At 35.2% G+C, this 15,067-nt stretch overlaps 1 protein-coding gene and 1 non-coding gene across 10 annotated transcripts in view; both read left to right on the forward strand.

Annotated features, from left to right (window-relative positions):
* Dgk (diacyl glycerol kinase 1) overlaps positions 1-14,469 on the forward strand; it is a 35,804-nt gene extending 21,335 nt beyond the window's left edge. For 2 of the 9 annotated variants that reach the window (XM_065310520.1, XM_065310512.1), the window contains 13 exons: positions 4,490-4,715; positions 7,362-7,541; positions 7,711-7,872; positions 7,937-8,062; positions 8,125-8,249; positions 8,370-8,607; positions 8,771-8,970; positions 10,665-11,145; positions 11,205-11,470; positions 11,531-11,686; positions 11,737-11,944; positions 12,179-12,360; positions 12,424-14,469. In XM_065310520.1, coding sequence (XP_065166592.1) covers positions 4,490-4,715; positions 7,362-7,541; positions 7,711-7,872; positions 7,937-8,062; positions 8,125-8,249; positions 8,370-8,607; positions 8,771-8,970; positions 10,665-11,145; positions 11,205-11,470; positions 11,531-11,686; positions 11,737-11,944; positions 12,179-12,360; positions 12,424-12,513 — 2,640 coding nt within the window. In that variant the 3' untranslated portion in view covers positions 12,514-14,469. The remainder of the gene's footprint in view (positions 1-4,489; positions 4,716-7,361; positions 7,542-7,710; positions 7,873-7,936; positions 8,063-8,124; positions 8,250-8,369; positions 8,608-8,770; positions 8,971-10,664; positions 11,146-11,204; positions 11,471-11,530; positions 11,687-11,736; positions 11,945-12,178; positions 12,361-12,423) is intronic. The other 7 variants (XM_065310518.1, XM_065310519.1, XM_065310521.1 and 4 more) reach the window with 7 other exon arrangements.
* Positions 5,024-5,142, forward strand: LOC135799914 (5S ribosomal RNA). Its single transcript, XR_010550079.1, has one exon. It is a non-coding gene; the product is annotated as a 5S ribosomal RNA (ribosomal RNA).
* Positions 14,470-15,067: the final 598 nt, after the last annotated feature.

Consider the following 15,067-nt stretch of genomic DNA (forward strand, 5'->3'; position numbering starts at 1 on the left):
TCAGGATTGTTTGATTTTTTTGATTTGAAAGTGTGACAAATGCCCAAATGATGCATGGGTAGTATCAATAAACAAATTCAATTTCAGATAGGATATCAAAGTGTGTTCTGGGATTTATCTGGCTAAAGCTTTTTTAATTTTTAACAAATGAAACAAAATAAACCTCGCTAGTAGATGTATTTGCATTACTGCATTAGACCATAGACTACTTTGTTACGCCAAATTTTGCGTGGTTGCATAAGTCTGTTTTTAATTAAACTGAAGTATCTTAGAAAATACATTTAAAGTCATTTAAAGGAGTACTAGCTGACTTTAAACTGCCGCAACCAATTCTGATGTACTGGAATACTCCGGTAGACTTAAAATGCACATTGGTAATGACAGGCAAAGGACTGAAAGGACTAAGAGGGGCGGTCGCCAAGTCCGAAATTAATTAAACGGTGCAGTGCGCGGAAAGACTAAGAGCTCCTCAGTAAACTCGGTTTTATTGCCACATGCCGTGATTTGTTTTCACTTTTATTGCTTTTTGTCTTAACACTATGTGTGAGAGGAGTATTTGTAAATAGTATTCAGAGCATTTGTATTTACAATATTATATTTTCAATGTACATAAATTTTGATTACTTTGTGTTTAATAATGATTTTATTCAGCAGTTTAAATGTAAATACACACTTACAAATCAAATCAAAGTAAAACTTAAATTGTATATTAATTTTAGTAATAGACGTAGATTTTTTTAATGAGTAATTATCCAAGTTAAGTAAGCACTAACCATTAACCGGTGAGTTTAAGATAATTAATCTCAATTATTTTTACGACTTACAGCGTCCTAACTTTATATTATGGTCTGAATGCATAAATTGTAGATTCAAGAGCTGCCTTGGCAATTACGCGTGCACACCTTGGCTGTGGACTATTATGTCGACTGGTTGACACAGTCATTTACGACGCACCAAAGTAATGTGTGCACGGAATTCGAGTGTTTGGATCTACGAGTACATCGGTATTGTTCAATCCAGGACGCCGAAAACGTTTACTAAATAGAGTTAAATTACGATGAATTGCAATAAATAAATCTTATCGATGGTTAGAATAGATATGGATATTTCTGGAATTATCGCAAGATTTAATAAATTTTGTACATTGTGCGTTCTTGTGACCCAAGTTAAATTTTCATGCTATAAAATTAATTAACAAGTAAATATTATCAGCGGAACTGTCATCATGCAAAAAATCATGTTTCCCAATTTAACAACATAGCGGCCGTTGCACAATTATAATCCTTTGTGTCCATGTAGACCGCATTCATTTGAGCTGCGTTTTGGTTGACGCAGATGAATTAATTTGTGACTCGCGCACATTTGCTCGTTTTCAATTCTTTGAATGGAGTGTTTTAATCAAAATTCATGTCTGTAAATATATGCAATCATTTTTCATTCAAACACATCGTGGTGTCCATTTACATTGGAACTTTTGGTATTTGTTAAAACAGCGTTGCAAACAAAAGCAAATGTCATTATCTCTTCGTCTTTCTACTTCTTAATTTAAACCGATGCTGACGTCCAAGCGTCTTTCTATGGAGTGGCCCATAGGTCTAGTTATGTTGGATATTTCTGTCAATGCCCATTTTACTATTCTCTCTTGTTCTTTCTGATCCACGAGGTCTCTGCAGCATCTTCTTCGTACTCTACTCCAGTACTATGTTCTGAACTCCCAGGGCTTCACTTATTGGGTTGCTTCCTATCTTGTCTAGTAGCGTAACTCCGTGGATGGCTCGGAGTGTTCTCATGTCTGCTGTTCTTTGGATTTGTTCGTGTCTCCGCTGAATAGGTCCAGATTGGTCGGATCGTTTTGCTTTGTATATCCATGCTTTACTTTTGTCGCTCTTATATTTCTTCCGTCAAATGATTTGGTAGAGGGTACCGGAGATCCTTAGTGCTATTTTGCCTGCTTGTTCAGATCTGTGAAGTCAGCTTCATAGATGGTTTGACAACTGCTTGTTATATTTTCTTCAAGGTATGTAAAATTTTATGTTTGTTCAATTATATTTGTATCCGCTTGAAGCTTGCATCTGTTCGGTGTTCTTTCTTGCAACTATGCACATCGTTTTTCCGTAGATATTTTGAGATTGTATTGGGATTGTGTGAATGCATGTAGTAGCCATTGGAGATAGTCTTCGGTCTCCGCTAGAAACATTGCCTTGTCTACGTAATATAGTATGCTCGTTTTCTTCCTGCTCATGCGATAACCGAGACCAAGGTTTCTCACGCTTTCAATTATTTTATCCATGATGATATTACATAGGGTTGGACTTAAACTATCGTCTTGCCTTATGCCGTTTGCAACAGGGATTATTTCTGATCGCCGGGAAAAAGTTTTGACTTCAGTGGTATTGTTTCTGTTCAGGCATTGTATTACTCGTATTTGTTGTATCTTGTGGTTGATCTTATGTTTACTCACCGTTTGTAATATATTCCTTAATCCATAGGTTGTCGTTTTGAAAATTCAATTTATTTCTCAATCACTTGCCGTAGAGTACAGATTGTATCAATTATTGAGCGATGTGGGCGGGAGCCTTATTGTTCTATGCTCAGTTGTAAAATTTTTAAGATCTTCTAGTTTAGTATTTGAGCAGAAACTTTCACGGTCAAGCAGATGAGGGTGATGCCACGGTAGTTGTTAGGGTCTTTCCTTGATCTCTCCTTACAGAGAAGAATTGTGGTTGTGTGGTTCTACTTTCGTGATGTTTCTTCAGTAGTTGTAGTTTTTTGAAATAGTGATGTTAATTCTTGTGTTATATTATTATTAGTTTAATGCTTCCTGCTTTTCTGCGCTTAAATTGCGGAATTAAATTTATAGGGATGTTGCCCCACTTATGATTTAGGCAATCCTTACATCCCGTCAAACTTTAATCATAAATGTTCTTTACATTACTCCATGATTTCATTTATGAATGTTTATCATTACTGTTTAAATTTCTGTCTTTGTGATCTGTCTTATTGTATCTCATTTTATCTTATTTATTGCTTTATGTAGTAGTTTCACTTCAATCTGTCATGTTCCAACTTTACCTTTCCTAAAAATCGGTCATTAGCCAATATGGTTATCAGCTGGTAATAGGCATATTTATGATTTGAATGGGACCCTTCGTCTACCTACTATACACTTTTTACTACGATTTATAGTCTTTTTCTTTTTGCGACTATATTACTTTGTCTCTGAATTTTCTAAATACACATTTTTATTAAAAGTCCCCGATCCTAACCTTCCTAACATGTTTCCTACCACTGTCACTACCCTAACCAATTTTAAGAGACTAGAGATTACAACAAATTTACAACAGTTGCGAAAACGTACAAGCTGTCATTCTCCACCGAGAAAACAAAATCCGTGCTGATTGCAAGGAGATCTATCCGTTGCAAACTGGTAGTAAATGGAGCATCAAATATAGACATATAATAAAAGAGGCTCAACGAGTTATATACTAATATACCATTGCTTTATAAGCACTCTTAAGGGTGTTTTCTGCGATGTTGCAACGCATTCTTCTTAAAAGTATTTAAAAAAAACTAAATATTACACGCCGCAATATGTGGCAAAAACTGCAAATGTATTGTTTGTTTTTTTGTGCGAATTAACTATTTTTGATGATATTTCCAAATTTCCTTGCTACTTACACATATTATTAGATCAATATGCAAATCGTATGAACGAAAAGGAAATGGTCAAGCACCTATGCCCCTGTGAATCAAAAAGCAAAATAGTCAGTTCCATATTATTTATTTGAGACCTATTGCATATTCTCTCTAGCGCCTGCAATATTTGCCTCAGTTCTACTAAATATACCACAAAATCTTAAACAGTTACTCTGACGCTGTATTTTAAAAATACATGTATTGATCAATTACCAAAACATATATTGATTGTTGAAGTTATCATATCTCCTCGTGCTGTTTACTGAAATTGAAAATATGGAGACTGTATAATAACAAGTTATAATATGATAATTTCAATAAATTCTGTTCACAATTTTTCTCAAATTTTACTTACCGTATGCATTTTCTAAAGTAAAATAATAGAAATTTTTATTGGATTTGAACTGCAGATATATAATTTTTATTTTGTTGTTGGCCGTTGAGAGATTTTACATTTCATTTTCAATCATCAGTGATTTCAAAAAATTGGTGTTAACTTTATATGTATCGATTTAAAAAAAAAAATTTAGTATACTGTTATTATCGGCGATTCTCTCAGCATAAATAATCATTAGTTAGATTTGTGTTTCCGAAACTTGTGTATTTGAGCACTTGTCACTTTTAATTCTCATTGTCATTTGCATTTCATTGAAAAACATGCTTGGAAAAATTATCATACAGATGGGTGAACAAAATTTAGGAGTGTTTTCTCTCTTTTTTTTTAATTCTGGTTTTCTATTGGTGGTTGAAATAATAATTAACTACACTATATAATATAATTATTTGTTTGCAGGATATTGACTTTGACGGTTTCTGCAAGTTTGTGGACACATTCCTGGAGGTGCGGACCCCGGAGGAGTTATGTCGCCATTTGTTCCTCTCATTTGTCAAGCCGGGAGGTCCTGTTCTGGTCGACGGAAAGACATTCAAGGAGATGGCGGTCTTAAGCTCGACTACCGCCTGTGCCGCCATCACCTCGCACAATAAAAATCGTACAGGTGCCATTTTTAAGAATTCAAGTAATGCCTTTATTCATTTTATACTTTGCGATTTATATATTTTACGGCAATTTGCAGAGCATAGTGCATGGTATCTACATATTATGCAATTGTTGTGTAAAAGTTTATTATAATACACATTGTATCCAATATATTAACATATATCTATTCGTTTAAAAATTGTGTGCCTATCTGTTTTATTAAACCAGGACGAAGTCGCAGGCAAAAGCTAGTATATAATGTATAATATATATTCTCTAAACAATTTGCTAAAAAAAATTCAAGGACGAATTAAGTTATTAAATATCAACTTTAATACTATACGGATAGGCAACGGCCATACCACGTTGAATATACCGGTTCTCGTCCGATCACCGAAGTCAAGCAACGTCGGGCGCGGGTAGTACTTGGATGGGAGACCGCTTGGGAACTCCGCGTGCAGTTGCCTTTTTATTTATAACAATGATTATTGTTATTTTGTGGCATTGGTCCATCCATTTTATTTGCTATAACATCTATGATTCGTTGTTTAGTGTCATCCTGAGTCAGAATAATTAAACCGACAATTTCGAGCGACATGTTTACCTGTATTAAAATATTCCACAATTTAATACATACCATTTAACATTTTTGCTAGTTGGCTGCTACTGTGCGTTTCTATGTTGTGCCTCTTTCATTAATAGGCTTTTTAGTGTCTAAGTTTATACGGGTAAATGTTTAAAATTCGTGCACAATTCAGATTGGACTTGAACATTTGTGAATGAAGTGTAAACTTTCTGTAACATGTGCATGACATAGAAGGTTGGTTGAATCGTAAATCATGCGGGAGTCTGTCGCATCGCACATCATTTATATCACAAAACCGGTGTGACATTAGCGCAGCAGTGGCTAGAGTATTGCATAGCGCACACCTTGTCATTGAATAATTGGTAAAATTTTTAATCTTTCAACATGATGTGTGTTTGTTCATTGTGTCCATTAGCTGTTTGAAATTGTAATTTATTGGGGAAAAGGGGAAAATATGAGAAGTAGTATTGTGGTACTACTGTAGTACAAGGCATCGTATGACATGCCATGCTTCGAGAGCCCAAGAGCGAAGTGTGCGTAATCTGTATAAAGTTTTAAACTCCAAAAATTGAAATACAGAAACTTATAGATTGAATTAAGTTGAAAGTATATAGTAGCATCACGATATTAAAAACATATGACTAAACACAGTTTAGCGCCCTTGATACTAATATACTGAAGTTGTGAAGCTCGCTACGCTTGCGTCTAATAAATCTCGGGAGTAAAGGCCGTTTTTCTACTTTCATCTTTAAAGCGTCTGCTTTTTCACGCTTCTTAGACACAAAAAGTGGTACTATATACACGAACGGTCAAGACCGTGAGTAAAGTACTTTACTTACGGGTTTTATTCACGGAGCGGATGACTATAAGACCATATGAAATGCAATACGCCGATAGTCAAACAAGTCAAATGGACGCTGCTGCTGCTCGCGGCACGGCGTTTATATTCTCACTAGCTTTATCCCGCGGCTTCCCTCGCGTTGAATCCATCAAATAAATATTAGAAATCAATGAAGTTGCTTCCGTACGCGTCTGTAGTCACAGAAGATGTAAGAATGAAGTAGAATGGCGGGAAGTTTAAAATGGCTGAATGTATAGTCTATGGAAGTATAGTGTACAGTCTCCATAGTGTAGTCAATTGGATTTGATGTTGACGTAGCTGTCGGTAATACAGTGTGATTATACAGTGTGATGGTACTCTAGTACTTAGGTTTGAGCTTCATTGCTGGAATGCTAGATGGCGTTAAAGTAGTTAATTAGCCAGATGCAGAGGTATTATTGGCTAAAAAATTTCTTTATTTTATTTTAAAAATAATTTTTTTTATTAAATAAAAAGTAGTCTATAACCTTTCGGGGACCACTAAGAATATGTGTACAAATTTTCATGATGATCTGTTAAGTAGTTTTTGCGTGAAAGCATGATAAACATCAGGACATTCGCATTTATAATATTAGTAGGGATATTTCCCAGTAGTGTGCTAACGAACTTCGAAGAAAAAGATCATAAAAAACCCCAACGTGGAAATAGAGTAAAAGTAGAAAAAATGCGTAAGCATCACATGGCTAAATGTTGTTAAACTCCCGTTTAGCCACTTGATACTTAATATACTATTAGCGAACTTGTTATTTAGCATACTATTAAAATAAACTTTTTAAGTTTTACAGCTATAAGCAAAAATTAGGCGCCATATTGAAACTGAGTGCTAGTACTTAATTAATTGAGTGAAACTAAACATTTTGTTTTAGTTTAAAGAAATACAGTTAACAGTTAACAGTTACCGAGAGAGCGTTTGCTGTTCAATATATTTATATACAATACTGAACGTACAGATTTGATAATACTCGTCAGTCACAACATGATTTGAAATTGTCTTTCATAGTTTAGGAATACAAATTATTACATACGTTTTGCTAGTTTTGCTAATATGTACCTCGTTAAAACGCGATCATAAGCCATATTTCGAAAATCACAATACATATTCTGAAATTTTGACTATCTTTAATATAATCTTCAATGTAGTGTGTTAAATTTAAATAACGCTTATGATGCTATTAAGTAATATTAAGTAACTTCTGTATGGTTTTACTACTTTATTACAGGTTCCACTCCAAATGTTTACTCGTGCTGTGAGCCGGTGGACACAAGTAAAATATACGTGAGCACGGAAAAGGTCGCAACCTACGGAGAAATGATCGCAGAAAAATTTCATGGATTTAGTGAAAAACTATTGGGCCATCACCGCTCTGATAGTGATACGTCCGCGGCAAGAGCAAAAACTGGTAAGCATATAACCTCATTTCGCTATAACCTAGCCTTAATTGGTAACCTTACTTTTCTTAGCCCAGTAATGACCATTTTGAGTTTTGGTGTAAGCATGTATATTTTTGGTTTGTTACGGTCAATATAGACGATTTCTATCTTGTACAAATGTTATAAATACCTTCAAAGGCACTGTACATCCGATGTTGACGATAACGCATACTTCGTATTCGTGTCACGAAGTGCTCGGTAAGAAGTCCACTGATTCCTCGCCGTCACACAGTCAAGTTTCAAGGAACTCGTCGCGCAAGTCGAACAATTCTTTGCTGGTAAACAATGGTCGATTGGAAGGTAACATTATATTTTAGAGGGAAATCTTAAGTTTGCCTCATGTGATGATTGGTTTTTATTCAAGCAGAAGTAAGACATATCGTACGAAAATCCAGCACCATCGATGTACATCAAGTGAAGGTCTCTTTGAAAGATATTGTTTGCTATCTTTCACTTTTAGAAGCAGGACGTCCTGAGGATAAACTTGAGTGTAAGCCTAAAAGAATCATTGATAAATAATAATTTAATCATATTCCATGTTTTTATGCATAGTTATGTTCCGTTTATATGACACGGACGGCAATGGCGTCTTGGATACGAATGAAATGGATAGCATTGTTAATCAGATGATGACCGTCGCAGAGTATCTGGGTTGGGACGTGTCTGAATTAAAACCAGTTAGTTTCTAATTTTATTTACGGCTCAATAGAAATTATGTATTCTAACTTACCTATAAAAATTTTGTTGTTGTAATCACTGGGGTGTAAGCACAAATTAGATATTCGATTACTTTTCAGATACTGCAAGACATGATGGTCGAAATCGACTATGATGCCGATGGTACGGTTTCGCTTGAGGAATGGAAACGGGGTGGTTTGACGACCATTCCGTTATTAGTATTGCTCGGACTGGATACTAATGTAAAAGAGGATGGGAATCATCTGTGGCGGTTAAAGCATTTCAGTCGACCGGCTTACTGCAATATGTGCTTGAACATGCTCGTCGGCTTAGGGAAGAAAGGACTATGTTGCACATGTTAGTTTTCAACTTTTCTTGACTTTGTTTTAGTGTAGCAAACTTTATGTATCAACCGTAATTTTCTATAAATCATTGATTTAATTATTCTCTTCTTTTCTTATTTTGCTAATATTCTATTGTCGTAGACCTCAAGTTACTTAATATTTGTTGTAAATTTTAGTTTGCAAATATACGGTGCATGAACGTTGCGTGCAGAGAGCACCTGCGAGCTGCATTGCAACATATGTAAAGAGCAAAAAATCGCAACAAACACTGCAGCATCACTGGGTGGAGGGAAATTGTCACGGTAAATGTGCACGATGTCGGAAACCCGTAAAGGGTGGCATTACTGGATTACACTGTCGATGGTGTCAGATCACGGTGAGTTTTATATGGCCCACCCTTTGCACACTATACTTATATACAATGTCACACTTTCATATTACTGTCCATTTTCAAAAAGGAGGTTAGAGTGTAAACCATTTTCTACATTTCACATTAGGTATAATAATTATAATTGTAAATAACTAAAATCGGGAGTTTCTTTAATGAAAATTGAATCATTTGATTCGGAGTACGCATTACTTTATTTATTATTAATTTGATAAAAAGAAATTGCACAATATAATTTTTATTCGTATTTTTATTTTTCTAGCAAGAAAGAGAATTGAAACCTTCTTCAAGTAAAATTTAAATATGTTATTTTAAGAAAAGACGAATTTAATATGGGTTAAAAAGCGATTAATAATAGACAATCTGCAACTTAGCAATATTTACAAATGCTTATGCTATTTTTTCTATTTCAAAGTTTAGGTTTTTGTATTTAAACTTTTGTATATTTTTTTAAACTTCGAACGGACTCCCTACACAACTAGGAAAAGTTAGATTATAACTACATGGGATTAGATTTAACTCATTTGTTCTAAAGATACATGGCATTTTATATGACCTTGTCCTGCACCCTAAGCAAATGCGATTTAGACGCTGTGGTGGTAAATTTGGCAAGCTCTACCTGTGATTAAAGAACTTTATATACGGCCTTGGCGTACGTGAGACACGTACGCTTGCCTAATGCAGTAACGCGATATCAACGCCCACGCGGTAAATTTGGCATGTTTTACTCGTGACTAAAGTACTTTGGCTGTAGGTTACTAAATTGTTACTTTGCGGGCCATGAAACCGTGGGACAGGGGACGCTTTAAAGGTAAAAGTAGAAAATTAAAAATATGTACTTTAGAAAAACTAGGCAATAATATTTTTTCTGCTTCCCCCGTTAAAGAGCTATTTTTTTTCTAAAAGAGTCACTATGGTTGTCAAGGGTTTTAGTCATAGATAGAAGTTGCATCTGGGCATTTGCCTAGAGTGCTACCGTGCGCCGAGATTCAATCCTACTCTAATGTGTTTTTAACCGTACATTTTCCAGTAGGGTGCATAGTCCGTTCAAAGTTTTAAAATACATAAGTTTAAACACTACAACCCAAACGTTGAAATCGAGTGGAAGTAGAAAAAATCGTTAAGTCACTAGATACTTATTATACTATTTCACATTTGCATTTTTCATTTCTTCCTCCATCTGTCCCCGCTTCTCTACGTTGAATAAGCGACTTTTTTACGTGTATAAAAATTCTGATGTCCTCCTTGGACCATAGATAGACAAAAAGTTAATATTCGAATTAAAAGTCTACTTTTAAAAATAAACAAACCTATCATTTTCTCTGATATTGTGTTCTTATTGTAGTTATGTTGTCGTTGTTGCCTTTTTCCTTGTGCTGGTGATCCTCATGTAAGACATCGCGATACACAGACAGAAAAACACTGCTCTAGATGGCTTCACATCTCCCCCTTCCCTTTAATGAGATCTTGTGGCCTAATCCATAAATAATAAGTATTTCCGCGCAATATTGAACCGCTTTTCAAAGTAATTCGCCGAGCTCATTCAATTTAATTAATTCAGAACATGTTGTGAAATTTTATGTGAAACTGACCATACCACAATTTTTTGGGAGTTAATCAAAAACAAATTTTTTGGCATAACTGTAAACACATTGTAAGGCATTTCTCTGTTTTAATTCTAGTTGCACAACAAATGCGTGTCTTCAGTGCGTGCCGAATGCGGAATGGGGGAGCACGCGGTACACATCCTTCCGCCAACAGCGATTTGTCCCGTCGTTCTCGATCGACAGAAGTCACTACAGAAGCGCGGCTCGAAATACGGACATGAGAATGTAATTAGTTTTTTCAATTTTTACACCCTATGTTCTCACGTAATTTTTCTACTTTTTTATGTCCAGACTGTGAAACAACCAGCAATTTCGTTTCAAATAACCTTAACTCCTAACGCTTGCCCGCTGCTGGTATTTATAAATCCTAAAAGTGGTGGCCGTCAAGGAGGTCGCATTTTACGGAAATTCCAGTACATTTTGAACCCACGACAAGTTCACAATTTAGCGACCGGTGGTCCAATGCAAGGCTTGAATTTATTCAAAGATGTGCCCAATTTCAAGGTCGTGTGTTGTGGTGGTGATGGAACAGTCGGATGGATCTTAGAAACAATGGGTATGGTAGAATTGACCCGATTTATCGAGTTTATTTGTAATTTTTATTTTTACCGACAGATAAAGTGGAATTAGAGTGCCAACCAGCTGTGGCTGTCATTCCGTTAGGAACCGGAAACGACCTGGCTCGTTGTCTTCGATGGGGTGGTGGATACGAGGGTGAATCAGTGCAAAAACTGTTGCATAAAATTTCACGCTCGTCACCTGTATTGTTGGACCGGTGGCTTATTGAATTAACGGATACATCGCCTCCGGAATCTGGGATGACACAAGCAGACACACGGATACCTTACAACATTATCAATAACTACTTTTCCATTGGCGTCGTAAGTAACGTTATAAAAAGAGATTAATATAAAAATTTCTAAAAACGTTTTAATATTCAGGACGCAGCCATTTGCGTGAAATTCCACTTAGAGCGTGAACGTAATCCAGAAAAATTCAATAGTCGCATGAAGAACAAGTTATGGTATTTTGAATATGCAACTTCGGAACAATTTGCTGCATCTTGCAAAAATCTTCATGAAGATATCGAGATTATAGTAAATATTATTTATTTGTTATAAATTAAATCTTACATTTTACATTTTAGTGTGACAATGTATCTTTAGACCTTGCGAATGGTTCACCTTTGCAAGGAATAGCACTTCTAAATATTCCTTACACTCACGGGGGATCCAATTTGTGGGGCGAGCATTTGTCAGGGTCGCGGAGGAAGAAGAGCATTAAAAAGAAGAAGAAACAGAAGGAGCTTAGCACGCATAGTTTTAACTCAATTGATTTAAGCGTCGCTGTTCAAGGTATATTAATCGAATATTATGCTTCGAATAAACAATTATTTTTATAACGAGATGGTTAGATTAAAGTAAATCCGAAATGGATATCATCATAAGATTTGACAAACACTTGCATTAATCTGCAATGGTTACATATATTATCGTTTAAAGATTTATTAAGTGAGTTTTGAGTGATATCCATATCAGATTTATTTTATTTTCCTTGCCAAATAACCAAGGCGCACGTCTTCCTTTTAGATATTGGTGATGGATTGATCGAAGTCATCGGTCTGGAAAATTGCCTTCATATGGGTCGTGTACGTACCGGATTGACTGCGAGTGGGCGTCGTCTAGCGCAATGTTCGTCCATCATCATCAAAACTAAAAAGACGTTTCCAATGCAAATTGATGGCGAACCATGGATGCAACCGCCAACAACCGTATGTTTCTTGCATTTAAAAGTAATAAAAACTTGAATATATGACGTTACTAATTTCTTGCAGATTACTATTACTCATAAAAACCAAGTACCAATGCTAATGGCACCTCCACCAGACCGAGGCCGTGGATTATTTCGATTCTTTCGGAGATAAATACATACGCGAGTTTCGGGCATGTCCATCCCTTATCAATTAACCTGCCTCTATTTAAGACAACTTAACAATTCTGCAAAAGTGAGATGTACTTAATATATAACTTTAAAAGGCCGAACCAAGGGAAATTTGGTACTTAATATTACTGAATTGTGGTCATAATAGATAGTGCAAACTTTCACACTAAAATGTCGAGACGTTACTTTCAGCCTGTAAGTCCTTCACAAATTGACAAGTCAGCGTCGACGGACAATAAAAATAGCACATTTTCTATCAACTGTTCAAAACTTTATTATTGCGGCAAATTAAACAAAGTTATGTTTATATCATTTATATTGAAGGAAAGTAGGGACCACAATAGGTGCACCGACACTAAAATTTATCTTAAATATAAAAATTTACACCGAAATTGTAAGGGTACAGAGTTCATTTATTAGTTATAATTTAAGGTTAACGAAACGCTTTTAGCTATGTTGAATTGTTTAGATAAATTAAAATATAAGAAGGTGTGCAGCAACGCCTTTACAGCGATATTTGCGTACAAACTATGTTTATCATTGACTCGCAGAACAACTCTTGTTCTTTTTATTAAAAAGAAAAGTCAGAGGCTTCATAAACGTGTTGATTACATATTTAAAATAAGAATTCAGAAGAAATATTTATAATAAGTAGTTAAATTAACTACTGTCAAATGAATGTAGTAATTCCATTTTAGTATATAATTATATTTATAAGTTATTTATTTTTTGTTATTTCTCTTAGAGAGCTACCAACTTATAAAACTGATTCGGCACTTTCTATAAGCGAGTCCATCAAATTGATCCATAATTGGGAGAATGTTACATGAATGTGATGTAATTACAATAATGCGCAAAATTATAATGAAGATAAATATTAGCTGATAATGATGCATTAAAAATGCAGCACTATGAGAACATGCTGAATTATACATATAAATGGATGTAAACAGCAAACAAAATCCTATTATTTTGTGCGGAACAAGTAACTTTAAAAAAATCAACTATATGTATCATAACCAAATTTATGAAATTACTTATTGATTACGTCAGCGACGGCGTTTCATTTTGGTGCGGCAGCGGTTTCGGCTAACCCAACTATTTTCCTGGCATTATCATGCTCCCAACATGCAATATTCCTGATTTATTAATGATTGCTAATTTTCAACAAGCAGTTGTTGGCATTAGCTTCATTAGTTAAAAAGGGTGAGCCTTAAATGAAAAAGTTATAGAAACATTAAAATCAAATATAACAAGTTCCGATGAGTGCTAGCATCTAAACTAAAAACTGTCCAAAAAATGTTGCTCCTCCAAATGTGTGATAAAGGGCGTAAATAACAGCGAACGAATTGGAAACATAATATTTTCTCTCGTTTGCCACAGGTGACTCGGCCCAACCGAGAACACAGATACAAATATATCACCGGTGGTACAAGATGTCGTTAACGTACTAAACCCACGTATTAAACGTATTAAACCCATTAACAGTCAGTTTACATTTGTTTTAAAGAGGAAAGAAACATTGCGCCACTTTAATCTGTTAACTCTAACTGGTGCCAATATATATCAGTAAGTCTTGATGGCTGAGCTGGAGATATTTTGTGCAAAATTGTCAGTTGATTTGACAATATTTATATAATGAAATTTGTAAATTTCTTGTTTCAAAATGTTATTATTATTTATATGTATATTTTATGTGGTACTTTTAAACTTTTTATTCAGCCTCATCAACATTTTTCGATTTTTCTACATTAGCTGTATAAAATGACAAAATGTTGGTCAATGCTGACAAGGGCACATTATCTCATCAAATTGATATTAAACAATTGATAAATTGCTGCATAGCTTTAAACAAAAATATTAAGTGGAGAGTATCAATTAATCTGTACTATACATATACTTAAGTATATCAAGAAAATTATATGAATATTAATCTATATATTATATTCATCTCCTTTTATGGTTCTACAGCCCAATTCGGGCCTTAATCACTCCCAGTTTCTTCCCCCCAGTCGACTTTATCCCTTGCTGCTTCCTTCTAGTTCCTTATCCGGGTTTTGCTGGGGCCGTATATTTGTCAAAGAATAACGCAAATGTCCTAAGGCAAGGACAAAAACGTAAAGCAAAACGGCAACAGTTGGTTTGATTCCGATGTTCAGTATCAGAAGGGATTGAAAAAACACGTCTTATCAATTCTTTTGTTAGTTTTCCGCAAGAGGTGTCAAAAAAGTTACCAGAGAGAGTTTTGATCATTCAATGTCAGCTCTTCCTATTATTGGAAAGCAGAATTGGCCAAACGTCTGATTGTTTACCCGCGAACAGAGAACGTGAGCTGGGTTTAGACCGTCGTAAGACAGATTAGTTTTACCTTACTGATAGCTAGTCGTTACAATAGTAATCTTGCCCAGTACGTGAGGAACCGCAGGTTCGGACAATTGGATTCGCAGTCGCTAAGCGGGCGGTGGTGCAAAGCTACCATCCGTACCTCTAAGCCCGTATCCTGTCTAGATAAAGTTAGCAACAATAGCATATGGGAT

Source organism: Atheta coriaria, unplaced genomic scaffold, assembly GCF_025399875.1.
Source record: "Atheta coriaria isolate IRGN ID8LTWV9N9 unplaced genomic scaffold, Caltech_Dcor_3.1 hic_scaffold_9_pilon, whole genome shotgun sequence".
Lineage (NCBI taxonomy): Eukaryota > Metazoa > Arthropoda > Insecta > Coleoptera > Staphylinidae > Dalotia > Dalotia coriaria.